Here is a 25,752-nt window from a genome sequence, read left to right on the forward strand (position 1 = left end):
TGCTGATATAAAAGCTCACCAAGAATGAGTAACACCATGTGTGAAGCGGCTGGCTGCAGGTGCCAGGTATGGAATTCAGGGTGTTGCTGGAAGGGCCCAAACCCGGCTCAAGGCATCTCCTGATTAGAAGAGCAGCAGAGGAAGGAGTGATGGTGGTGTGTGCCCTGGTAGCACTGACGTTGTGCAAGTGCTGCCAAACCACCTGTGAGACAACCCTGATAAGAGACTGGGAGGTTGGATTGCTCTGTCTATGAGTCTGGATAATTGCAGAGCTGTAAGCAGATCAGCTGTGACAGTCTAGGGATAGCCATGTAGCCTTGATCTGAAACCAGCTTCTGGCTGGATGATCTGCAACCTGATTTGTGTGATTAGCTGCAGAGCAGGGCTTTTATTTTGGGGAAAACAATTCACCTTCACTGAGAAGCTCTTCCCATTTCAAGAGGGGAATCCAGGCATAAAGTGTTGATTTACTGAAGCAAGCAAGCTTACTGGCTGCTCTGTGTGGAGTGAACTGATTTGGCATGCACACCAGCAAAACCCTGGCATGACCGAAAGAAAACAGAAAAATATTCCCACATACTTTCAATAGAAGGAAAGCATTCAGCTCTTGCACTCATCAGTAACTATTTAATGAATAATAAAAATAGTCACTGGGGATTCATTGACAGGTGGGAAGTGATTAACTTCTAGCAGCTATTGTGAAAATGGACCAAATGCTAATGTCTGAAAATACAAGGTCTAATTTTTCTTGGCTTTTTTTCTAATTGACTTTTTGCATTTGAAAAAGATGCCTTCATTTATTTACTTCTATTAATAAACTAAGAAAGGAAATGCCAATATTTAATCCACAGATTTTTACAAGTATTTTTACAATTTTAATTAGTCTGCTGCAAAGGTTTCTTTTTAATTATATTCAGCATCACACTTCTCTGGCAGAGTCTGAGAACATAAGAACAGAAAATAAAAACCTATTTGATCCTGAGTTACCCATTAACAACATATTCCCAAGATATCTAACTATAGAAGGAGCTGCAAAAGAGGCAAGAGTGGTAACTCTCTACATAATAATAATTCCTGGTTTTGTCTTTAAACTGCAGCCTTGGCAATGCCACAATCCTTTGCATCAGATGAAAAGAAAGCTCCACCCCTCTTCGAAGATCCTTCTGTCACCCCGCATAAAACCTGTAGGAGAGACAGGTTTCGATGCATCTTCCCATTTTTAGGGAAAGGGGCTAAGGAGCCAAGGATATTTCATTAAAATGTCAAAAGATTTATCAGCAACACCTGAAATCCCTAAAGAAGATGGCAGACCCAAGTGGGACAATAAGTTCCAGTATATTTTAAGCTGTATCGGATTTGCTGTTGGCTTGGGGAACGTGTGGCGATTTCCATACTTGTGTCAGATACACGGAGGCGGTAAGGTTGGAGCGGGGCTTTGCCAAAATACTGAACTGCAATTCTCATACAACTGTACTAACTTCTGGTGGGCATGGAAATTACATCATTTATATCAGTTATATCACTTTTTAAAAAACACTAGTTCTCATTAATGTTTTGCACCGGTTAATTAGCTTTTTCTATAGAAGTATATTTAATTATAAAATGATACATTCATTTAGGAAGACCAGGCTGATGCTGACCAGACTGATGATAGAGAAAATCTATGTTAATGTTAAAGTTTTTATACTGCTACTACAGTCCCAATGAAAGCAGGAAAATGAACCTGCAGCTGGCTACCTTAAGGAGAAGTCCTGGGGAGGCCTGAGGGAACTGGTCCCTAGAAAAATGGCCACCGAACCTCCTTTTGGGATGGTGAGTGAGCCATTCCCCACCCTCCTCTGATGCTCTTAGGAGCTACCTCATCATCTGGAACTGCCACTGCACAAAACTAAACTGTGCTTTTGGTTGTCTGTGAGGCTGTTGAAAATGCTCAGCTGATGCAGCAGCAACAGGAGCCTGCCAGGTGTCATGGACAGCTGCCTAAGCCTGTGCCTGGGCAGCAGTTCCACAAGGAATTGCTTTAGAAGCAGACAATTTGGTAAATATAAATGGATCAGAAAAGAGTACTTGAAAACTCACTGACCACAAAAGCTTTTGAAATCTTCTGGTAAGCTGTCTAAAGAAGAGTGAACAAATTGTTTCAGCCTAGTTTAATTTGTTATCTTGCAATTAATTTGAGAAACCAAAAATTCACACCTGGAGAAACTGTCAAATGACAGAAAATATTATCCCATCCAAGTTTGTTTTACTAAGGTGTCTGTATTACTTGATGAACTACATATATTTCAATCATCTAAGGAACCAAGAATGGATATTGCCTGTAATGGAAGGTGTTTCAGAGTGAAGTAGCCACTTAGGGACTCTGGTAAGTAGCTCGATGAATGAGCTATAGCAGGTTGTATCAAGAGAAAGAATCTTGGCAGATATAGGCAGAGCACTAGGAAGTAGGTAGAGATACTGCTTCCTACAGTAAGACAACTTCTGAACCCCTGACTTTTTCTGAAAGTCCACTTTTCAAAGTCAACTTTAAAAATTAGACAAAATGCAGAAAAGTGCCAGCAATTATTCCAGGGTTGGAAAACTTCTGGGACAAGAAACAACTTGAGAATTCAATCTATTTAGGTGATGAAGTTGAAAACTGAAGAGTATGTTTATCATAGTGTATAAACAAGAAAATGGAAATTATTTTGGTGGCAAGGAGCTTTTTAAGGCTGAATATGTAACAGCTGAGAGTTACAGTTACACAAATACAAATAAGAAAAGACAAGAACCAGTAGGTTAGATTCCTCCCAAGACACTTAATGGTTCCCATTATTTATTTACAAGACGTGACACCCAGTGAAACTCCTGCAGAAAAGTGCCATAACTGGGTGGCTAGAAAGTCATGAGTGCACAGTTTCTCTGCACTTGTCCATGGGAATTACTGGGAAAAAACCTGTCAGTTCAACTAATTATACTGACATTAATGAGACATGATGAACATCTTTAGAGAGACATTCCCATAGCACGTATGGCATGAGTCCTGCAAAGAAAAAGTTCTTCTGGAGCAGGAGCTTTAGGTCAAATATTCCACAGCAACCCAGGTGGCCTTTCTATCTTGGAAAGCAAGGGAAAAAGCATTCAGGATTAACAAATAACATAATAAAGCAAACATAATGTGATATTTTTGTAATGTAATGCATGATTAACACAAAGTGTTCAGTGGAAAGTTTGAAACTCCCAGGCAAGGCCATAGCAAGATGCAGCTCCTCCACACATCTCATTGCACAGAGCAGCCTCTGGACCCACCAGCTGCGTGAGGCTGCACAAAATTTGTGCAAAATTGGGATTAAGATGAAATATTGTTCTACTGGCCATAAAAAGGCTCTCACACTTTCCTGTGAAGCACCAATGGTTGCTTCTCTGTGGCCAGCTGTGGCCAGTGGTGTTTCAACATCTTCAGATCCCAGCCTCACTTCAGAAGACAGCGATGCTCATCTGCTCCTGAGGTTTGATCTCTGCCCTCCATCCTCCCTTCTGGGGTCCCCTGCATCCCTACCCTACAGACCTCACCACCCCAAGAGAAGCATGAGACCAACTGCAAGGAGGTGACCTATCTTATGGACAAAACAGTGCTCAGAAAGTCTGCTTGCTTGCATATCCAGCTCCAAAACTCTATTTGAACTTGTAGGGACAAAAAAGACAGGGGGTAGAGCAGGTTTAAATGTAATAAAAACAGGAAAATGCTGCAGGGATGAGGGCTGTATTGCTCCTTTGCTCCCTGAGTAGTAATGCTGCCAGTGAAAAACCAGTTTAAAATAGCCACCAGACTCACTAGTGGCAAACAGCTACTTTGCATCACCACCAGGAGTGGCACAAGACAGTGGTGAATTAAGGTCAACATATGGATGTGCGGCCAGTGTTTGGTCACTGGGCTTCAATATATGGTTAGAAGAGCTCAGTAGCAGGATGGGCTCTGTAACAGGGTGCTCTGGGGTTTGTGAATAAGTTATCCTAGAAAGCTGGCATTGGAAAAGTTGTTATGAAATTATGGAAAAGAGTTATGAAGATCACTGAGAAGACAGAGCTCCTGCATTTACATCAGCGCATAAGGCAGCTGCATTTTCTGCTGTTAACTTAAGGCAGTGACATGGTTTGGGGTTGCATTTTTGAAAGCAAACAACTCAGGTGCAAAAGCCCAATAGATTTTCAGGGGCACTGGAGCATAAATCCTGCATGTGTGCATGTAAAGATGTGCACAAGGGAGAGACCAACAGCACTGTGTTTAACTGGAAGCCCTGAGAGGCACCATGGCTTTACACCTGCAGCCACAATTACAAGCATGGTGAAACCAGGTATGGATATGGCATAAACATGCTTGAAGGCTGAATGGCTGCTGGGGTAGGTGATATCCTTGTTTCTGCATCTCTTCAAAAACGAGAGATGAAAACAAGGGCTTGTGTATTTGTCTCATGTCAGCTGTTCCCATCAGACCTCTGGCCCTGATTCATCGCACATTAGCGTTACTCAGTAACTCAGATCTAATATAATATCAGTTCTGCTGACATTTATCACCTGCTGCCGTTACTGATTATTTGGATTTATTGCCTGAGTTAAGTTAGTTATTTACCTTTCATGACTAATGGGTATGAAGGTTGTTTGCCACAGTCAGTGGAGACAAACACAAATGTTCCCAGGTAACTGGGACTGAAAAGAAGTCTCTAAATAGCCCAGTATAGAGTTTGTCACTTAAAACTGAGACACTAACAAGTCATACATATGAGTATACTTAAGAGAAACCAACCCAGTTCTAACTAGAAATGACTGCAGTGGGCTTTTGATTATAACTAGTATATATATTTATAAATATATATATATATATGTCATATATATACCTGCTTGCTTAACCCACGGGTATTAATCATGTGTGTAGTGCCTGAGCCTATAAAATGACTGAAAAATATCTTTAATATAAAATACAGTTTCTTTCTAGGAAAATAAATACACATAAACACTACAGTCACGCTAAAAAGGGACAACTGTTTACTTCTGGGACAACCATTTAGAGACTTTCATAACCCACAGCCTACCTGACCTTTTGCTCAAATTTTAACTACAACGTGCTGTGAAATGCCTGGTTCACTGTGTCCTCAAAAGGAAAACAAAACCTAAGAGGAACAAAATGTGTAACTGGAAGACACTGTAAAAAAAAAACCCAAAAAAACCCCAACAAAAACAAACCAAAACCAACTCAAACAAACCTATTACGTTGGGAAGAGCAGAACAGTTCACTCTCTGACAGAAAAATTGGGTTACAGAAAGTAACAAACTTCATTTTCTGGTTTGCTGACATGCCCTGCTTGAACCCTTGGTGAAAAGCTGTGACATGTGGAGTTGATTCTTTCAAAATTTGTTATATTTGATTGCCCTTTACAGCTCAGGTTAGTGCATACTTGTATGTGAGTGCTGGTTGCTTGCATCCTTCACATTTCACAGGGAAGTTCACCAAACTTATTTTATGAGTGATCTTTGGGTGTTACCCATCTTCATTTGAAATGGCTATTGCCCCTTTGGTCTTCTGGGCATGGTCTTAGCTCCCTCACTGTTGCTCAAGGAGGTATAGTCATTTACATGGGAAATTCAACCCTGCCAAGTTTCAGAGTCAGTAAGACGTGTAATGTGGCCTACAAAGCAATATCAGTGCCATCATAATGCACAAATAAAATATGAGTTGCTCATAATTTCCATCTATATTGAGGCATGTGCAGAAGACATAAAAGAGGTCATGAAGTGCTATTTTCTAGAGAGAGGGCTGAGCATGATTAAGTTGCTTTTATTCCTACCTGATGTCTTGATGTGATTCCTTGCTGTGTTGACTATCCTACACTGCTTAGCTGAACTCCCATGGAGAGAGTCAGACAGGTCTGAAAATCCCCTTTCAATAGCTAATATCTTTTTCTTTGTATCTGAACAAGTAGTTACCACCTATTGCATAAAACTGCAAAAATTATCACAGGTATCTTGCCATTGAAGTTCTCAGTCTTTTGGAAAAGTGCACCCATCACCATTCCTATTTACCAAAAGAACTGATGAAGTGGATCTCCAAATGCTTGGTGCATTTTATCACGTTGAGAGGTGCTGTCTGAATTTTTCAGACTCTACAGATGTATTTTTTTCCAAATTACTATTTTTCCACTTTCCAGGTCATTTCAGTCTTTATTATAATTATTTTTTTCTATTCCTAAATCTCTATCTGAAGGAAAATTATTATTCATGTTCTGGCCTTTCAAGTGCTGTTGCATCTTTAGATAATCATTTCAAGTCACTTGCTTTTCTTCTGCTAGCTGATCCACAGGCACCAGTTAAGATGCAAGATTGAACACATGGATCAGTTCTTGCAAGTTTTTCCCCACCATTTAGGAAGTCTTATGTAGTATCCCAATATCAAGCAAAGCTACTGGGTCTTCTCTGCTTCTCACTGAGGCCCATCGATTTCTGCTGGTCTTGGTACACGTAGATTAGGAGGTCACCTGGCTGATACTTCAAACTGCTTTACATTTCCACTAGTCCAGTCTGCTGGTCTCTCTTTCCAAGTGACAAACCCAATCTGGTTGTTTCACTCTGCTTTGCTGGTTGCTGAGAACCAACTTTACACCGCACTCCTTCCGGAGTCTCCTGATCTCTCTGTCCCGTGGTGCATGGGCAGCTCTCCACAGGCTGCCTAGAGGTTCATGCACTTCCCACCCAGACTGCCATGTGCAGGTGATATAACAAAGGCTGTATCCTTCAAGTGTCACTTTGCTGGATATGGCTGGGCAGTTGCTTTTCTGACCTGAGTTGCCTGTGCATTGCAATCGAGGGGTCAGGTTCTAAAAGCTCTCTGTGTATCTCGAGTGCACCTGGTCCTTTCTTGCCTACTGCTATGACTGTGGAGCTGTCTCCACTCCAATGGCTCTTCAGCAATCGTGTTAAACACTGGTGCTCCTCATCACTTGGGACTCTCTCGTTAATGACACCAGCTTACCAGTAGTGCAGCAGTTGCAGTTGGTGACAGCCTTATTTGAAAAAGCTTTTGTAGGCCTTCTGTGCCTTCTCATGTGCGTGGGGATTGTTCCATAGCTTTGTGATATCCTTGTGCAGGATTCCTTCCAAAATAACATTTAACTCATGTAAGTTTTGAAGAGTTTTGTTTTTTTTCTCTTGACCTACTTTTAGTACCATGTGTATCTACTTGCAGGATAGATGCTTTATGAATCTTCAGTGTCTTTCTGACAGAAGGAATGTTGTAGACTAAAATTTTCCTACATTGCACCCCAGGGATGCAACTAAATCATGCTTTGGCAATACTTTTGATTTTTATGGGCATTTCTTCAGGCTTTTAAAGTACTTAAAAATGCTTCATCACTATCATTTTCCTTTTTCACTTTTCAAGAGAAAAAAAATCCCTAAACATTTTTGGTTTTTTGGTTTTTTTAGGTAGAATGTGCAGACACAGGATAATTTGTTACTTGCGCTTTATGATTTTTTTTCTGCTAAAGTTTCCTTTTTCTATGCCCCACGGAAGCCAAATCTACAAAGTTCTGCTGTGCCTGTGCTAAGCATCATATGGGTTCTGCTGGGGTTTTGCTGTGCTTGTGTTTGAATGCTCTGGTTTGCGATACCTACTGTGTCTTAGGTTCTCTGCTTCTTGGATTTTCTGCTTGCTTTCTCCATGGTTAGATTTCTCATGACATTTTTTTAAAAAGGTACTTAAATTTGGCCTTCTGGCACATCCTCCTCTATCTATTAAACAGACCCCTCGACTATACAGTGCTAGAGGGTTCCTACTCACTATTCCATATCTGATACCTTTCTGTTAATGTTTTTCCATGTTTTTCTATAGGTGGGGGATTTTATTGTGGAAAAGAGTAAGCTTCAAGTGCTTCAGCAGACTGTCTGCTCTTTTCCTCTTTTCTTTTTGCCTAAAAATACTGTAGTCCAAAGGAATGAATAACTAAAAACTTATTTTACACTACAAGCCATTTACTTGAATTAGGTTTGAGAAACATTAGCTTCATAAACCATTTCTTGTTAACCCATTCTTTTGCCATATTTTCCTATTTGCAGATAGCAGATTCTTTCATATCATTCTCATGGAAAACCAGTACTTTTTTTCTAAGTGTGACATTATGTTTTGCCATGCTGTAAATATGCCTGAAGATACACACAAGTCAGCACAAAGTAAACATGCTTTTATCAGCAGAATGTCTAAACATGCTCTGCTGCCAGTGGTTCAACTAGCAAACAGAAAAGGGGAGAGAGATAACAGTTTGCACTAATTATTACACAGTTATTTCCCAGGAGATATGATATGGGAGATAGGTTGGTCTCTTACGGAGTGCTCTGCTAGCAAGGGCTCAGCATGGATAGCAGTGAGACAGCTGCTGCCCAGAGCTGCTGGAGGGCCAGGCAGATGGATGAAGAAGTAGAGTGCTCCGTACTGCAGCGCTCTGGTCACTTGCCTCAGTATTTTGCTCTTCCCAGGAGACAGTCCAAGGCATCAGACTGTCAGGAGGGCTGGGCTGGCACCCTCAAGTGTCCTGTAGAGAGGAATACTGCAGCAGGTTTGAAACATAACACAGGACTGAGCACGGCAAGACGTTACTGGGTTCTTCTGGAAGGGACCTCAAACTGAGGGTTTAACATACTGGGAATTAACTGTGAGATTCCTTTTTCAAATCTGCTTCTCAGTTAAAAACATTTTAAGAATAGCGATCTTAAGGTGAGACATTCATTTCCAGGTTTGGCAGTTAAGGAAGAGTTCTTTGCCGAGAAGAGCTTTGTGATTTTTGTTCCAATGCATACCTTGATAAAAGGCTAAACCATCCAACAACATTCTGGGTGTTGTATGTATTTATTGCAGCACCTAGCAAGAGGTAGCAAAGTTATTGAAATACAACACTAGCTCAAGAGATTAGATTTTATCTGCCCAGCCTTTCTAAATAGCCAGTGATTGCAGAACCCAGGCGCCATCCCAGGTGGAGACCAGAAATCCTTATGCATTCCCCCACCTCTCTCTCAGGAAAGCATAAAGAAAGTTTCCAGAGCTGGAAGAGCAGAGCTGAGCAGACCCAGATATGAGGTCTGGAGGCAAAGCAGGTTTATTCACAAAGAGACAAGCAGCATAGAATCTGTACATATTTGTAGGAGGACTGGGAGGTGGCTGAGGCAGGACTTCTGTCTTTGTTGCCCTGGAGAAAAGAGACTTTGTGGTCACAGTGGTTGTTGGTCATGGCAATACACTTCAATCTATCCCACCATTTCAATTTAATTGGACGTTTGGGCAGGTGGTATAAACATACTGATGAAACTTCTGCTCTCACAAAAATCAGTATCTGTGCAAAAGGAGGGAGACCCAAATGTGTGTCCCTTCTGAAGGAAGGTGGGGAAAGTGCACACAGTTTAGCAGGAACCAGCCAGGCTGTTGGTAGGACTGGGCCCTTCCCACAGGCAACCAACAGGACCTGCTGCTTCTGGCCCAAGGGACATGTTGTGAGGAAAACAGAAAAGACGTAAAGGATACAAACTGGGAAGAAAAGAAGTTTCATGGCTCACATGTCTCAGAGAACAACTTCAGCCTTGCTTTCAGTTTTTCATTAGCCAGAGGCTTTGTGCTCTGAGCTGAGCTTCATGCAATAACCTAGCCTGGGGTATACAATATCCTGTTTTTCCAGTGCAGGACAGAGGAGCACAGGCCTGAGAGCTTTAAGAAAAGAAATGAAGCAATGCACTGAAGAGAAAACAGAGGGTATAGGGGACAGGCAAACCCTTGTGCTTTATGAGGAGGACAAAAGATGCTTAAAAGAAAGGGAAATGGTTGAAATAGTGAGACTACTTATAAAGGGCTGTGGTAATGCCTGAGGGAAGTGTCCTGCAGCGCCAAGCATCCCAGTCCCTCCTCCCCCATTTTCACTACCAAAATTACCAGCAACAGCTGTTACTTGGTAGGTGTCCCTAGCAATGACCCCTCTCTCAACACATCCTACAAGGATTTTGTTAGGCTCATAAAGCAGATTAGTGATAAACCAGTAATTTCAGTGAGATGCAGATAATCATGTGGCTTAATCACACTTAAATGTCTTTTCAGGGGCTTTCCTGATCCCATACTTCATCGCTCTTCTCTTCGAAGGAATTCCACTGCTACATCTTGAGCTGGCCCTAGGGCAGTGCCTGAGGAAGGGCAGCATCGGAGCCTGGAACACCATCTCTCCTTACCTTGGAGGCGTTGGTACATCTCTTCAGTCCCAGCTCAAGGAACTGCAGACAGCTCCCACCCAGCACTCACTTCCTACAGACCTGGGCCTGATGTTTTTTAGGATATAAAAAGAAATGAGTGTTAGGATTAAAAAGAAATATTTTGCAATGAGGGCGGTGAGATATTGAGGGGTGGTTTCCCTGGAAACATTCAAGGCCATGCTGGATGGGGTTCTGAGCAACCTGGTCTAGTTGAAATGTCCTTGTCTATGGCAGGGGGGTAGGACTAGGTGATCTTTAGTGTCCCTTCCAACCCAAACCATTCTGTGATTCTGTAATTCTGTATTGCTCTCACCAGGCATTACTCCAGGCACATTTTAGGCTCATTTTAGGAGCCTGAAATGCCAACCTAATAACTTTTGCTGTGGAGAGATTAATGAACATGAGCTCTGCTACTCAACGCTGCCCCATTCCAACCACACCTTGGTGCCATACAAGAGCTGCCTGCCCACAGTGCTTCTTGCTCTTCCCTCACAGCCTCTCCCGGACCCAGTCTTCTCTGTCCATGAATAGTCAGACTCTAGGGAGGACAGAAAGACAGGAAATCAGGGATCCTGAGAGTCCAAAGCACCTGGGAAAGCTCCCCTCCACAAGAGGGTGGGGCTATTGAAGGGACTTTATCAACACAGCTGGGCACGAGGGACAATCCACATAGCAGACAGACAGGTGTGCAGTCCTGTACTGCCAATTCTTTTCTATTTATCAAATACATGAAAAAACACATCTGGTGTCCTGTGTCCATTGTCAGGCTGCAAATAGTGATCCAGAACAGCCACCATCAGGGGGTTAAGGCATTGTCTTGAGGTTGAGGCAATACCCTTGTGCCTGGAGGGCAAGGGGAAACTTTTGGATGCTTCAGCCAGCCCTGCAGGATCATGACCTGCTTTAAGCAGGTGCCTGAAATGGGCTTGGCACTAACAGCCCTGCCTGTGGGCCTGTGTGGGAGGAGAAGGGGTGGGTAAGAGGACCAGAGGGCAACAAGGAAGAAATACCAAGCAGCAGGTGGTGCTTCCAGCTAAATCCATCTCCTACAATTAGGCATGTTCATACTCCCTTTGCAAAAATGCAAGCAAGCAGAAACGGTGGTGTTTATATTCTTCCCTCCTCATCACAGGAGCAAAACAGTTACCAATGTAGGGCATAGGTGCATGATTTGGGACAAGAGTGGTCTCATGCAGCTACAGACAGCACACTGTAGAAATTTGGTCTCTTTTGCCCTCTGCTATTAAAGTTGTCTGGTATTGTTGAAAACAACGGATTATATACTAGAGCAAAGATTTCAATTTCAACTTTAATCTTCTGTGTAAGGAGAGAGTGTCAGCACTCCTAGAGCAAGGCTGGTGATCTGGGGGATTGTGCACCAGTGTTTAGCTACTGAGGACACAAATGCCTAACTTTCATGGGAAAATCTCAGGATGGGGTTGGGGGATGGAGAAGAAAATCTTGAAAAAATAGGAAATGCAAGCTTCTAAGAGCTAGTTCTGTGATTGACTGATAACTTTTTTCAAAGCTTTTCTGAAGTGAGATCTTATGCTTTCTGCAGGAGTTGGTTCATGGATGGTGTCGGTTCTGGTGAGCTTATACTACAACACTGTTTTAACCTGGGTGATGTGGTATTTCATAAACTCCTTCCAAGAACCTCTTCCTTGGAGTGTTTGTCCTCTAAATGAAAACAGAACAGGTAAGTACACCTCCATGACAACTGCTAGCAAAAGGAGGATCACAAACATCAGACTCTGGGCTAATCAAGAAACTCTGAGAAGCCACACTTTATTTGGTCCTGAGTTGTGCACAAGTCCTGGTTTGATTTCCTGTTAAAAAGGTACAAGAGTCATGACAGCCTACTCAAATTCATCATCCTCACAGGAACAGCAATAGCCAGGAAGTCCATGAGTCCTTTTGTTTGACTTCAAAACGGGAAACAAAATAAAGAACAAGTCCTGTTATCCATTACAAAACCTTTAGTAAGACAGAAGTAAGACAGTGTATGTAAGCAGGATAAGGAAGAATGCCTCAGGTTTTTAAAACTATTTTTCAAATTTTTTTTTAGAGTGTGAGAGAGAACAAGTTCCAGGGTACAGCAAGAAATATCATCTGAGTAAAAGGCTAAGAAAAAAAACCGAAACACAGCAGAATTAAACTTTCTTTTGGAGGCCTTAGGACTGTTCCAGAGTAGGAAGACAATTAGACATCACAGGTTGTGGTGTATGCCATGTTCCCAGTTCCTCTTTCTTCAGGCACAGAGCCTGGCTGTGGAATGCCCACTCCCCTGGATGCAGATGCCTAAAGTTCCTGTTCACAGAAGTCCCGGAAACTCAAACCAAAGAAGCCAATGCCTGGGTCTTTCCCCACCACAGGGCCATGACATGGCCAGGGGAGCCTGGGCTTAGATGTATCCTCAGGTGCCTGAAGTTTGTTATGGCTCCACCAACTTGCAGCCATACAGCTAAAAAATTTCAGTTTTCACTGCAATTAATTTAGATTTTACCTTGCACTGAGTATGACGCTGTTTCGAATTAGGAAGTTATCCCTGTATAAAATGCTGGTGATACTCTGGTGATGGTCTCATGGAAGTCTCAGAGTCTCAGCTTGCTGTGAGAGTTTGTCTTGCTGCACATTACAGACACTGCAGAAAGTCCATCTCTGTATTTGATTTTGCAGCCCACAGTTTATTCTAACACTTGCCACTTTTTTTTTTTCAGGGTTCAATGAAGAATGTTATGAAAGCACCGCAGTAAATTATTTTTGGTACAGGAAAACTTTGAACATAACACCTGATATTGCTGAGAGTGGCACGTTACAGTGGTGGCTCATTTTGTGCTTGGGGACTTGCTGGGCAATTGTCTATCTCTGCACCATCCGAGGAATTGAAACCACGGGAAAGGTATGGAAAGGGTAGAGAAGTGATTATCCCACACTTTGAAACCTTGCCCTCCAGATACTGAGTTTTTACCACAAGGAAAGCCTTCCCCATTTACCACACTAGCACCAGTCAGCGTGCTCCTTATCCAACGAAGTGAGAACAGCAGTGCAGGTGGCTTCAAATGATGCTTCTCTCCTTTCCCATCACAAAAACTTCTGCCCTACCAGACTTCCCTCACACAGTTTTAAGAGCCATTTTGTTACAAATATATTCTGTAAAAGTACACCCTGCTTATTTGAAAGATGGCCATATTCATCTGTAGCTGTCTGATCTAATATTATTAGGATTGTATGTTGCAATAACTGAAATAGGATTTATTGAAGTTATTGCCAGTAACTGTCTGTCTTCTGGCTCCTTACTTTAGGCAATTTATGTAACAGCAATATTTCCATACCTGGTCCTGACTATATTCCTTATTCAAGGACTCACTCTACCAGGAGCCACTGATGGTCTGCTTTACCTCTTCACCCCTAATGTAAGTATTAGAAATATTTTTCCTTGTACTCCCCCTCAGATTTCATACTGTATGCTCATTTTCCAACAACTCCTGGTTTAGATGTCTATCCAAGAGCTCAGCTAAGCTCTTTTTCTGAGATGAAGTGACTTAGTATTTTAATATATTTTCACAAGACAAGAAGCAGCAAAGAATTTAACAGTTCAGTAGTAAGCATATCAGAAAATACTGGAAAATTAATGATAAGAATAGTATGGGTGCCTCAGTCTTGAACATGTAAGTGAAACTGATGTACTTCACAAGTACATGAGAAAGATGGGATTTCCCTGCCACTGCTACAGAATTTACACAGCTTTAGTCTTTTAAGAATTCACAAGGAGAATGACTGAGGAATTACACTGTAAAGTGATTTTTTTTTGGAAGGCTGGAAGTCATTTTCTCCTGCCCCTGTTTCTTCATAGTAGGATTTTCTCCCCTTCCCCATATCTCTTCCTAAAAGACAGAACTGCTGGAGAACAGCCTCTCTGCCATTTTTCTAATCCTCCCATATGGACAGGAGTTCCAGATCCCTCCACATGCTGGCCATTTCAGGACTTTTTCTACACTGTCCTTGGCAGCATTCCCAAATGCAAAGTCAAACTGTCCCACTAAGTGGTTGCTATCCACTGTAGGCTCCTCACAACTCTGCCTTCATGGCTAAAAAGCTCCATAAAGTGGTGGGTGTAGAGGAAAAGCAGCACCCACTGACACATTCTCAAGCATCCACTGCCTCTGCAGCCACAGCAGTGCTTCAAACACAGGAGCACTGGGTTTTTCCCTTTCCTTTCCTACAACAAGAACACAGACATTGAAGAAAACAAAAGCCAAGAAGCTCAGAAATGCTTTATATGCCAGGCTGGAAAGGTAGAAGAGCAAGAGAAGGCTCAGATGAGACACCTTTTTATCCCTCCTGCTGCACGCCCAGTGGCACACGCATCCATGTAAATGCTGTCAGAACTCAAGAAGGACAAGCTTGGTTTTTACAGGAGATCAGGACATACACTTGCATTTTTGCAGGGCCCAGACAGGACAGTAAGAGCTTGGTGCAATGTCTTAGGGAAAAAAGCAGCTCAGGCAAGACAAATAGAACACACCTTGGCCTGTTGTGCTCTGGTCTCAGCCGAGATGTCGGGTTTCTCTGGAAGAGCTCAGGCATCTCTGGGACTTGGTTTGCAGTGATCCTGAACTGAATGATGAAAAGTAGATTTATGTGTACTCACAAAGCCTGGAGGTATTGCAGTGCTGAGGAGGAGCAGATCACCGTAAAAGAGACAGATGGATTTGTACACTGGCTACAGAAGTCAGAATGAAAATCTACCTGCAGTCAACCAGCAGCTGATGGTTAGCTGGTTTGAGGAAGCAGATCCTGGGGACATCCTTGAAAGGACATCTGAAGATGGTTTTAGTGATGCTCTTATCTACAAATGTGGAAAAGCTGGTGAAACAGCCTGGTAAGTGGTATCTGCTATTGGTGTTGGTATTGCACAGAAAGTTAGTGTAAGACAGAGATGGCTTTGTTCAACTAACCTACCAATTGCTATGGAGGATTGTTGCACTTCAAGGACTTCAAAAGGACAGTAAGCACACAGCTTCAACAGTGCCCTCCTCTCTTTGTCCCCCTACCCCACAAGTGTGCAGCACCAGTACTGCCTTTGCTGTTGGCCTATTCCCACCCCTGCTGTGAGCAAACACCTGTTCTTCTTTTACACTTCTCCACAGGGATGTACCAAAGTGAGTTGTACAGGAGGGCTGTTAGGTTTTTTGGCACAGATTTACTTGGCCCACCCAGGCCACATCAGTTTACAAAACTGTAAAGCATATTTCTTAAGTGTGTGCTGTTTTCTTCTTATTTTCCTGTCTTTTTGCAGGAAAAGTTTTAGCAAAATAAAGTAAGAATTAGATCACCTACTGTCTGTTTCAGCTTACTTTTAAAATAAATAAAATCAACCTTCTTGACATCCTTCCCTAATTGGAGGCAGTATTTTCCAACTTCTTTCTAACTCTGCAGTGTAGCAGAAATTGTAGTTCTCTGTAACAGCTGCCACATTCACTATCTGGTAACTGTGACACCTCAGTGTTGCTTTTGAACATCTGTGAAAGAAAATACTATCTTGCACAAAAAGTACCATCTTATCCAGTTTCAACATCATAATCACCCAACTGAATTTAATTATTTTTTTCTAAACCACAATTTTTAAAGTTTTTTTCACTTTCCAAATTTGTATTTTAGTTCTTGTTAATAAGTACAAGTAATAATAGCATGAATACAAATTTTAATTATGCAAGGCGATGGTTTTATTTTCATGCAGAAATATATAATCAGCTTGTGCCATCTAACACACTTTCACACCCTAAATTTTAGGCCAAATAATGACTACTTCTTTTCATTGACTTTCAGACATAGAGAAGTCTGATGATTTATTCACCTTCTCAAAATTCTTGGTTACTTGGAAAATGAAGCTGCCAAGAAAACAAAAAAATCCTGAAGTGACACCTGAGAGGAAAGCAGAAGTTCTACAACAATGATGCCACAGAGGAGCTGGAACAGACCTTTGGAAAGGTTTTTGGAAAAGTAAATAACCAGAGGCAGCAGAAAAGAGATTCCAACAAACATCAGCAACAGTCTGCATGGTTCAGCTTCAGTGGACACCTGTGTCACCCAAGGAATACAAATGTCTCCTTCTCCAGTCTCTTTCACATTTGAAAGAGCTTCAGAGACTGTAAATATTTGGGGGTTCTCTGTCAATGCACAATTCCAAGAACTTGGCTGGGCAACTGCTGCCTGTGCCCAGAATTCAACAGCTATTTAACAAGGAGTGAGAATGGCCAAGAAAAAAAAAGGCAGCACAGGCCTCAAATCCTCTATTCACAGAGACAATTTGTAACTTTCCCCTCTTTTGCAGTTATGTTACTATACATGGACACTTAAAGCACCTTTCAAGGTATCTGGTCCATCCATATTGTTTCTGGTATTAAGGAGAACAAAAACACTACCTTAAGTGCAGTATTGCGTGTTGGCCACTTGCTTATGGCAAAAGCATCAGGTGTTTTTACACCAAAATTACACGTCACAGGGACCCCAGTAATTTTTAATTCTGTGTTTCACATATTCAAGAAATCAAACACCTTACCACTCATGAGGGAGCAATTATACTTCCTTTCCTCCTTACTCCCCTGTTCATTCATTAACACTCTGACCGTATATCTTCATCCACATGTTTCTGGCATCAGCACATTTTTTCTTCTGAAGATATGCTTATAAAATCTGCATGCCATACGAATATAAAATAACACTTTCAATAATTTGCTGAAGACCAGATAATGACATTGCCATGACATGCTTGCATGCCCCTTATCTTTCAAGTTTGGGGGTTGATTTGTATCTTTTGGAGCCAATAAATGCACTCTACCTAGTACCAGTCTAAACTACCTCCAGACTCACTTGCCAAAGTTCCCCAGTCAGAAAGCCAGACTTTTAAGAGACGCATGTGTCAGCACCACCTGACTTGGCAGCACTTAATCAAAGTGTGAAGGCCACACAGCCACATGAATGCCAAGTTTCTGCACCGCAACAGAACCTGCACAAGGTCCTGTCAAGTGAGCACTCTAGTCTTTGAGGGCTTGACTATGATCTTTCAAAACAAACCCCTAGAAGGGTTTGCCTTTGTTGAAGCATTTCAGGCAGCAATGCTTCCACGTATCTGCTTGCTGTGTTGTGTTGTACAAAAGGTGACACCAGTTCTGCTGGGGTCAAACACTGGTAATCCCTGTGGAGAGAGCACCTGCAGTAGTGGCATTGCCTGCATTCATCCACACTGAGGTGGACCCATTATTCTTGCTCTTCAAGCTCAGGCAGCTTCAGAGAAACCCAAAATGCTATGAGTGGTCTTTTGGGATACATGCCTCTCACTCACACAGACGTTCCCAGTTATGGACTAGCATCACTAGCACAGGCACACAGACACAAAACACACAAGTCATCCTGCATGGCTCGGATGCAGATTTGACTCAGACTGTTGTAAAACAAAGTGAAAATACTCTACAGCCCCAGTATCACTTTTGAACGATGTGGCTTTTAAAACACTCTTAACATTTCTATTCCCCTTCCTTGATAATGGATCAGAAAGCAATTCACCTGGTAGGGTATGAATATAACACACCACTTTGTAGTTTCTGCAGGAAAGTAATATTTATTGATCACATTTACATTTTGCGCATTTTTTATGTTTTCTCTCTTTTTTCTTGATTTCAATGGCAAGATTCCTTAGTGCAGCTATTTAAAACTGCTTAACATTCTCTGTAATCCAACAATCATTGTTTGTTAACCTCCTGTATCACATTGTCCTTACATCAAAATTCAAATTTCACTGTCAGTTTCTCCTTTTCCCTTGTATTTCCTATGTTGCCTTTTTATCTTTTATTGCTGTTTTCACAGCACTTTGAATCTCAGGTGCTGTTCTAATGAGACTTCTCTTCTTGTCTGCTTGGGCTTTTAGTTGTTTTTATTGAATTATTTTTTAAGCAAATTTTAAAAGCTATAGAATCACTTTCTGTCTTAAAACAATTACGGTTTAGTATTTGTTTATATAGCTTTAGGAAGATAATATGCTTTAACTGTAGGCTACCAAGTATGTGAGTTAAATAAAAGAAAGAAATTGAGGAAGAATGTAATGTATTGTCCCTATTGTGTTCTTAGTGTCTATCATTTAGAACCACGTTTTTATCATCAGACAGAAGAGGTGCACAATAAAAAAGATTCTATAATTGTTGCACACATTTAAATAGCCTCAATGATATCCTTGAAAACACCTGTTTTACTGACCTGTTTAGTACCTATTTCCATTTTCAGAGTATTTAGATGGCAACACAACTCAAAATTTCAGAAGTGAAATAAGAGATGAGCTATAAGAATTGCAAGAGAAAATGAAGTTTTAGTTTAAGCCTAATACATGCGTTTTTTCCAATTATTTCAGCTGAACACTTTGAAAAATCCCCGTGTATGGCTTGATGCAGCTACACAGATTTTCTTCTCTCTCTCTTTGGCTTTTGGAGGGCTTATTGCATTCGCGAGCTACAATCCAACAAAGTAAGTAGAACTACAACTTTTACAAGCTGGCTAAATTCTTGCTGCATTTTGTACAATTTCTTTAAATTTTCAAAACTCTTTCCTTAATTTTTCTAAAGGATCTTTGGAAAAGGATCTGTCTTTCTAAAAGGTGCGGTAGATTTTCTAACAGAAGCGGGGGGGGAGGGAAGGAGGGAGAGAAGAAATTTAAAGAAAAAAAAGAACAACTTTGCAGAAATAACTGAATCACAGATAAAAAACCTACCTTTTTTAATCACTTCACTTGTTTGAATGCTATCTCTAGAAATGACTGTGAAAAGGATGCTGTGACAGTAGCAATTGTGAACAGCATGACATCCCTCTATGCTTCCATCCCAGTCTTTTCTGTTTTGGGGTTTAAAGCAACCACAGCCTACTGGGACTGCTTGGACAGGTGAGAAAGTTGTGTTCCCAAAGTTACACTGTGGTTTCACTGCCTAAATAGATAACGTGATAATGTGTTATTTGAAAAACATGCATTTAGAGGATTTATTTTCTTTAGAAAGGAAAAGCATCTGTATGGAGAAGTTTAATGTAAAAATATAAAGTACTATGGCACTGAGTCAAGGATGGTCATTTGTAAGAAAGACAAATTATAAAACAACCCATTCCAAGTAGTGCATCAAGGTTTTCACTTTACTCTCAGGTTAACATTAGAAGTAAAAAAACACCACCTTTTTCTGTTTCACCAGATTCCCTAAGTTATTAATACAAGTAGTGGAAATGGTCTGGAGACCTGATAAAACAAAAATGTTTTACAGACTGCATCTGCACAAAGGACTTGGAGTTTTTGTCTGAAAGAGACAACATTAAATAGTCTGAATATTTTCTACTACTTTATATATAAGCTGTCAACTAATATTTTCCCTTATATTGTAAATAGCAGCACAGAAAGTAAACACAACTTTTGAGTAACATCTGAATACATGGCATAGCTTTTCCAGCCACATCATCTGCAAACTTTTAAACTAATGATATGTTGGCTTCTCTGGCAGGAATATTATCAGTATCATCAATGAATTTGATCTTCCAGAAGAAAGCATCATGCGACAGAACTATACATCCTGGATTAGTTTTCTGAATTCATCATATCCAGAAAAAATTGCTGGACTCAAACTGAAAAGCTGTAATCTTCAAGAATTTCTTGATCAGGTACCGTAAGTGCTTTCAGTAAGTAATCTTTAAACAAAGTTATGCAGCAGGATTGGTATCTTCCTTTTTCTTGTAAGTACATGTACTCTGTTCTACATGCAATGATATATTACACATAATCATGCAACAAATCAACTTCTCAACATTTGAAATAACAATACTGCTGTAGGATAGTCTGCATGTGTAACTGTCTGTTATGGCAAACAAAATTACATGTTATTATCACAAAACTTATCTTCAAGGGTGCTCCCACCAGAAGTCTACCATGGGAACTAGATTCAGTCCTAGTTTGGTTTACAGAAATAAACCTAATAGGGGGAACACATCTAGATGAAAGATGATAAAAAATGGAAGCTGAACGGGAATCTCCTAAATCTGTATTTAGGAAAGTATCAAAAAACCTATTACAATGTACACTGTTTGCCACCAAAATACATCACAATCTTCTTCCTCTCCTTATTTTCCAACCCTCCTAAAACATTTTCCCTACCACTAAACACAGATGTTTCTTCTCTGTTTACTTGTCCTACCTCATTCCACTTGCTCCAGTGATCCTGTTTGGAGCAGTCAGAGTGTGCTAATGCACGACACGCTTAACGCACAATGATGGTAAAGTAGGCCATTTTACTCACATGATGGAGAAATCCAAGGACAACATTCCAGCCCTGGCACAAGTCAGCTTCTTTTGCCTCACTTCTTCTGATGGCACCCATCTCTCATTTACAGCTTGAAATATTTTACTTCCAAATTATAGCAACATTAGCATTTTTCAATGCTTACATTTAAATATCCTTGTCCTTGGGAGACTAAATCAAAAGAAATTTGTTTGAAAGTGGCTTTTTTTCTATTAGTCTTTTCTGCCTTGGAAGCTATGGGGGGTTTTGAGATCAATGATTCACCAATTCTCTTGGTGTTAAGAGTAGTAATCATATTCTTATTTACACCACTTTCTTTCCAGCAGCTACTACACCACAGATTTTTAAAAAACACACTTAAGATAGCATTAGCAAAACAATTGCTATTACAATCACATCACTCTGATCTGCTTTACTGTGGACCCATCTCTCTGTGCAGGCTAAAATTCTGCTCTATGATAGCCTAGATATCTCCAGTAGAATATTTAAAATCAAACTCCCCACTGCCCATTTTCTCAACTGCTGGCTGCCACAGAGGCCCCAGGCACCCTTGACTGAAGAGAAGGACAGCTGTGTGTTATAATTACTTTATACCCAAGAAAAGACATTGTAATGTGTATTTTTATCTATCTGTTTGTGAATTCTGCAGAGTGTCTCAGGAACTGGCTTGGCTTTCATTGTTTTCACTCAAGCTATCATCCTCATGCCAGGCTCCCAGGCCTGGGCCATCCTGTTTTTCATAATGTTGTTCAGTTTGGGCCTTTCTTCCATGTTTGGAAACATTGAGGGTGTCTTCACTCCTCTTCTGGAGCTTCGAATTATACCTAAATCAGCACCAAAAGAGCTATTATCTGGTAAGGTATTTGCTTTGTTCAAAGCAGCTGGCTTCCTTAGAGATGCACAAACTACTAACTGCTTAATTAGTATCATAGAGGAATTAATAATTTGTAGGGTTAATTCAGCTTAATCTCACAGTGTAAGTAAGGGCAGTGGATTGTGTTTGCAGAAGATAAACTGAGAGATGAGGTAGCAGTTATGGCAGAAGCTGTCAGGTGACAATATTATATTGCCTTTGCCATTTTTATTAGATTGCAAATCAAGCTGTTTCACTCTGAGAAAGCTTGTTAAATTGCTAGTCCTGGAGTCAAGTTCACTCTTAGCTGTTGCAGACAGCAGGACGAGCCTTGTCTTCCCCTAAGCCTTTGACACTGATACAAATCGCTTTAAGGCACCCAGTGACATCAGCTGCCATAACCACCTGCTCTTAAACTTACCACTGTAAGAGGGGTCATTCACCCCTATTTCATCCAGGTTTATGCTGCTACAGTTTCACATTTACTGTGAACATGTCCAAGGAGAAAATTACCACTTGAAAAATGAGGGATGAAGGTGTATGATCCTGTTCTGGCACCAAAACTGGAATCTTTTCAACTAGAGACGGTTACTGAACAAAACCTGCTCCTTAAGAACCAGGCTCAATGAGAGTCTGAGAGATCTTACCGTGAAACTGGTCCAGAAAAATCTCTGGCAGTTGCAAGTAATGGATTAATATTTCTGAAATGTGCCCTTTTAAATCCTTATGGGAAATATTGCTGTTGTGCCTTTTGTAGAGTCTTCCTGTGGCATCTAAATTGTATCCCTAATTTTACAAATTTTCATGTAGAAACAAATTTATTCCCAACTTCATGAGGTACCAATATTATTTTTAAATTGATCTTCCAATTGTGAACTTCAAAAAAAAAAAACAAGTCTGGAGCCAACATTTTACAAAAATGAACCAAAGGCCATCTCAGAGTTAGAAGCAATTAGCAACACATTAGAAAGACATGTAGCCCATGCATGTGTCCAGCAATACCTTTATTCCCTTCTTTCCTCTCCACTTTTTCTCTCAATTACCCCAGATCTAAATCTTAGCTAAAGAGGAACTGGCTGAAGTGTGCTGAAACCCGAATGATACATGCTGGAACATAAGGGACACACACATTTGTGGCTCTGGGCTCTTTGAGGAAATGGGGGCAGAAATCCAGGGAGTCATTACACTTCCAAGGTGCCACCTGCCTGTGCTTTGAGCCTATGGCTGCACAGAAATGAGGCACTTGAAACTCATTACATCAGTCAAAAATTAACACTGGGACACAGCACAGCGCAGCCCAGGCTGTCTGATGGAAGGAAGCATGAACAACTGAAGGATGCTCTGAGTCACATGAATGCCTTCCTCCTGCAACAGTGGTGCCTCTTGGCCAACACACAGGGGAAAACTGAGTTTGGGAAGTGGTATTAGCTCCTCTAAGGAGAAAACAGCTTGTTGTAACTCCATAGAGGGAGAGGGAATGAAAATTATTAGAACAAGAACACAGTAATTCAGAACAAAAATAAACCTACCAAGTTCAGTACTCCAGTAACAAAGATATCTTTTTTCCTTCAGGTATAATATGTCTAATTAGCTTCCTCATTGCTCTGTGTTTTACACTGGGTTCAGGGAGTTACTGGATTGACATTTTTGACAGATATGCAGGCTCAGTGCCTCTTCTAGTCATCGCTTTCTTTGAAGTGACTGGAGTTGCATACATCTATAAAATTAAAAGGTACGTTGGGAAGTTATGGAATTTTTTTCTCTTAAGACAAAAATGAAACTCAGGTTGCAGTAATTTTGCCCCTGACCTGATTTGATTTGGTGCTGGTTAACTGAGACTTTTTCCTAACATGCTATGTTTGTTTCCTTGGCAATTTTGTCTTTTTATTTTAACTATCTGAATAGTTTACAGAACTACTGCAACATTATCATCATTTATTTATGCTTAAAAACCTTAGACTAGGTGCTCAGGTAATTAAACTGCCAATGTAAATTGGTCATTCATCTCTGGTATGGATCAATAAAGACCTACTTGAATGATATTATTATTTACTCAAGCGAGTAGTAAGTTATTAAAGAATGGTATGGAATAGAAAAGATTTAACAGTGCTGGTTTCCATCTTACAGAAAATTATAAAAAAAGGAAACTGTTACTACTTTAGATATGACATTATCATAAACATGCCTTCTTTTACAAGGTTCAGTGAAGATGTGGAATGGATGACTGGACGAAAACTCAATCTCTACTGGCACATCACATGGAGGTTTATTAGCCCTCTGCTCCTGCTAACTGTCTTCATGGCCTTTGTTACTCTTCAGATGCAGAAGCCTCCAAGCTACACAGCCTGGAACCCTAAATATGTATGTTCTCAAATATTTTCAGAACTTCTAATAAAAGCAAGAATTACCTATTTTCCTCCCTTACCAGATCCTTTAAGATCATTGTTATCTACTGCTTAGAATGCAGTCTGAAGTGATGTAGTGCTCAGAATGAGAAGGCTCAGGTGTGCAAAGAGGTTACACATAATAAAACTGTCTCTTCTCGAGGTGTCCCACATATTCCATGCTCCGTATTTCTTACGGATGTGTGTGATGCTCAGAAGTGTTGAAGTGAAATGTGTCACAGACATTCCATACCTACAGGGGGTTCACAGGTAGAACAAATGCCTGAGCAGAGCTTTAGACCAGTATCACTGGGACCCTGGTGTACTTTTGACTGGCAGACAGGGAGGGAGGAAGGCAGTGTCTGAGAACAATGTTGGTTAATTCAGCAACAAAGGCATGTCCATGCTGAGAACATTTGATCTGGATGTCACTGTCTCACATCAACTGCAGTTTCTTTGATCCCTCTCAAATACACCCTGTGTAGGGGTTTGAAGATCAATTCTGGTCTTAAACTATATGAGGATTACACAGCAGCAGTGTCTCCCACAAATGCCATCAAGTATCTATCATCCCAAATAAACTCATAGCCACAGACTTGCAGAAATTGCTTTATCATCATTCCCTCAAAATCTCTGACATATATCTTCCCTATTTGACAAAGAACATGCTCAGTAATTGCTGAAACCAGGTAAGCTTTGAGTACAACAAGGATGAACACAGTTTAACCAAGAGAGGGTGAAGGTTTGATAACACTTTGGGCCATCCCCATATCCCCAGGAATGTGTCACAATTCCAGCTACACATCTTTGAAACTGTAAAACATTTACAGCTGTCTCTACACACAAAAGAAAGGTTTGCAGAGGACACAGCTACTGAATGCTACTGTAGACTGAGAGTAAAACTTTTGTTACCCTTACTTAAACAGTGTAAGAAAATAGCAATCATAGCAAAATCTAAGTGTACCTACCAATTATTTCTTTTGCTTGCTTTTTTTATCTCCACAGGAAGGCTTCCCCAGGAAAGAAGAGAAGGTTTATCCACCTTGGGTACAGGCCATCTGTGTGCTGTTGGCTGCCCTTCCTTGTGTGTGTGTACCTCTGGTAGCACTCTTCCATCTGGTCAAACAAAAGCGAAGGAGCAAGGACCCAAGCTTTGTACCACCAGAAGTGTTTTCATGTCAGGGGGCTAACAGCAACTTTTCTCATCCAAAAGAATAAATATCCATTGTACCTGTCTGTAAGTAAAAATAAGACAGTCTTTGTTAGACATTATTAGCTGTTATTGGGTATCATTCAACCAACCTAGTATACACAATTCATACACTTACAGCAATCACGACACTCTATAAACAATGTTGTTGTGTTTCCTTTAATTTCTACCAATTTCTCAGCTTCATGTATCTCTCCAGCCAGAATTTAAACTTGGAAAGCCTCTTAAGTATTGTTGCTGCCTTCTGTCTTCCTTCACTTTTAAAAAACCAGTGTTCCTAAGGATCAGCAACACAGATTGGAATGCAAGAACCTACAGTTTCATTCACTACCCTGCCTCCCTGCTCCGAGAGATGCAGAATGGAAGCTCTCTAAGAATAAAGACTCCTCTTTTCCACTACACTCTAATTTTTGTAAATCCCTATACACACTTTAGCAGCAGTCATTTTGTGGTTATTTCATATTCTCAAGCATTGCAAGGAGCAAAGATAAAGCATCAGCAGATAAAAGAATGCATATTAAGTAAATTTGAGCAATTAATTAATTCTAATTGAGCACAAATCTTTTCATCTTAGTAGATTCCAGAATTTATTGCAGAAGAAAATACTGTGAAAAAAAAAAAAAAAAAAAAGTGTCCCCATTTTTTCCCCCTAATTTCTCATACTGAACACAATAGCTGAATGGCAAAACAAAAATGCAGATGTATGGCAGCCTTTCAGTGATCTGC

At 40.7% G+C, this 25,752-nt stretch overlaps 1 protein-coding gene across 1 annotated transcript; it reads left to right on the forward strand.

The window, feature by feature from the left end:
* Positions 1 to 1,259: 1,259 nt before the first annotated feature.
* On the forward strand, positions 1,260 to 25,034 carry LOC103619042 (sodium-dependent neutral amino acid transporter B(0)AT3). Its single transcript, XM_008637522.1, has 12 exons — positions 1,260 to 1,416; positions 10,106 to 10,246; positions 11,816 to 11,953; positions 12,975 to 13,156; positions 13,560 to 13,670; positions 18,662 to 18,774; positions 19,058 to 19,186; positions 19,788 to 19,944; positions 21,229 to 21,433; positions 23,005 to 23,164; positions 23,631 to 23,793; positions 24,822 to 25,034. Exons 1-12 carry the CDS (start codon positions 1,260 to 1,262, stop codon positions 25,032 to 25,034), a joined length of 1,869 nt encoding a protein of 622 aa, XP_008635744.1.
* Positions 25,035 to 25,752: the final 718 nt, after the last annotated feature.

The sequence above is a fragment of the Corvus brachyrhynchos genome, unplaced genomic scaffold, assembly GCF_000691975.1.
Source record: "Corvus brachyrhynchos isolate BGI_N302 unplaced genomic scaffold, ASM69197v1 scaffold7, whole genome shotgun sequence".
NCBI lineage: Eukaryota > Metazoa > Chordata > Aves > Passeriformes > Corvidae > Corvus > Corvus brachyrhynchos.

Bases quoted from the DNA above. Each gene is read 5' to 3' on its own strand.
- LOC103619042 (XM_008637522.1), top strand. From the start codon at position 1,260: ATGTCAAAAGATTTATCAGCAACACCTGAAATCCCTAAAGAAGATGGC. The intron at 13,671-18,661 runs GTAAGTATTAGA...CAATTATTTCAG, and splicing joins TTTACCTCTTCACCCCTAAT to CTGAACACTTTGAAAAATCC. The intron at 18,775-19,057 runs GTAAGTAGAACT...TGCTATCTCTAG, and splicing joins GCGAGCTACAATCCAACAAA to AAATGACTGTGAAAAGGATG.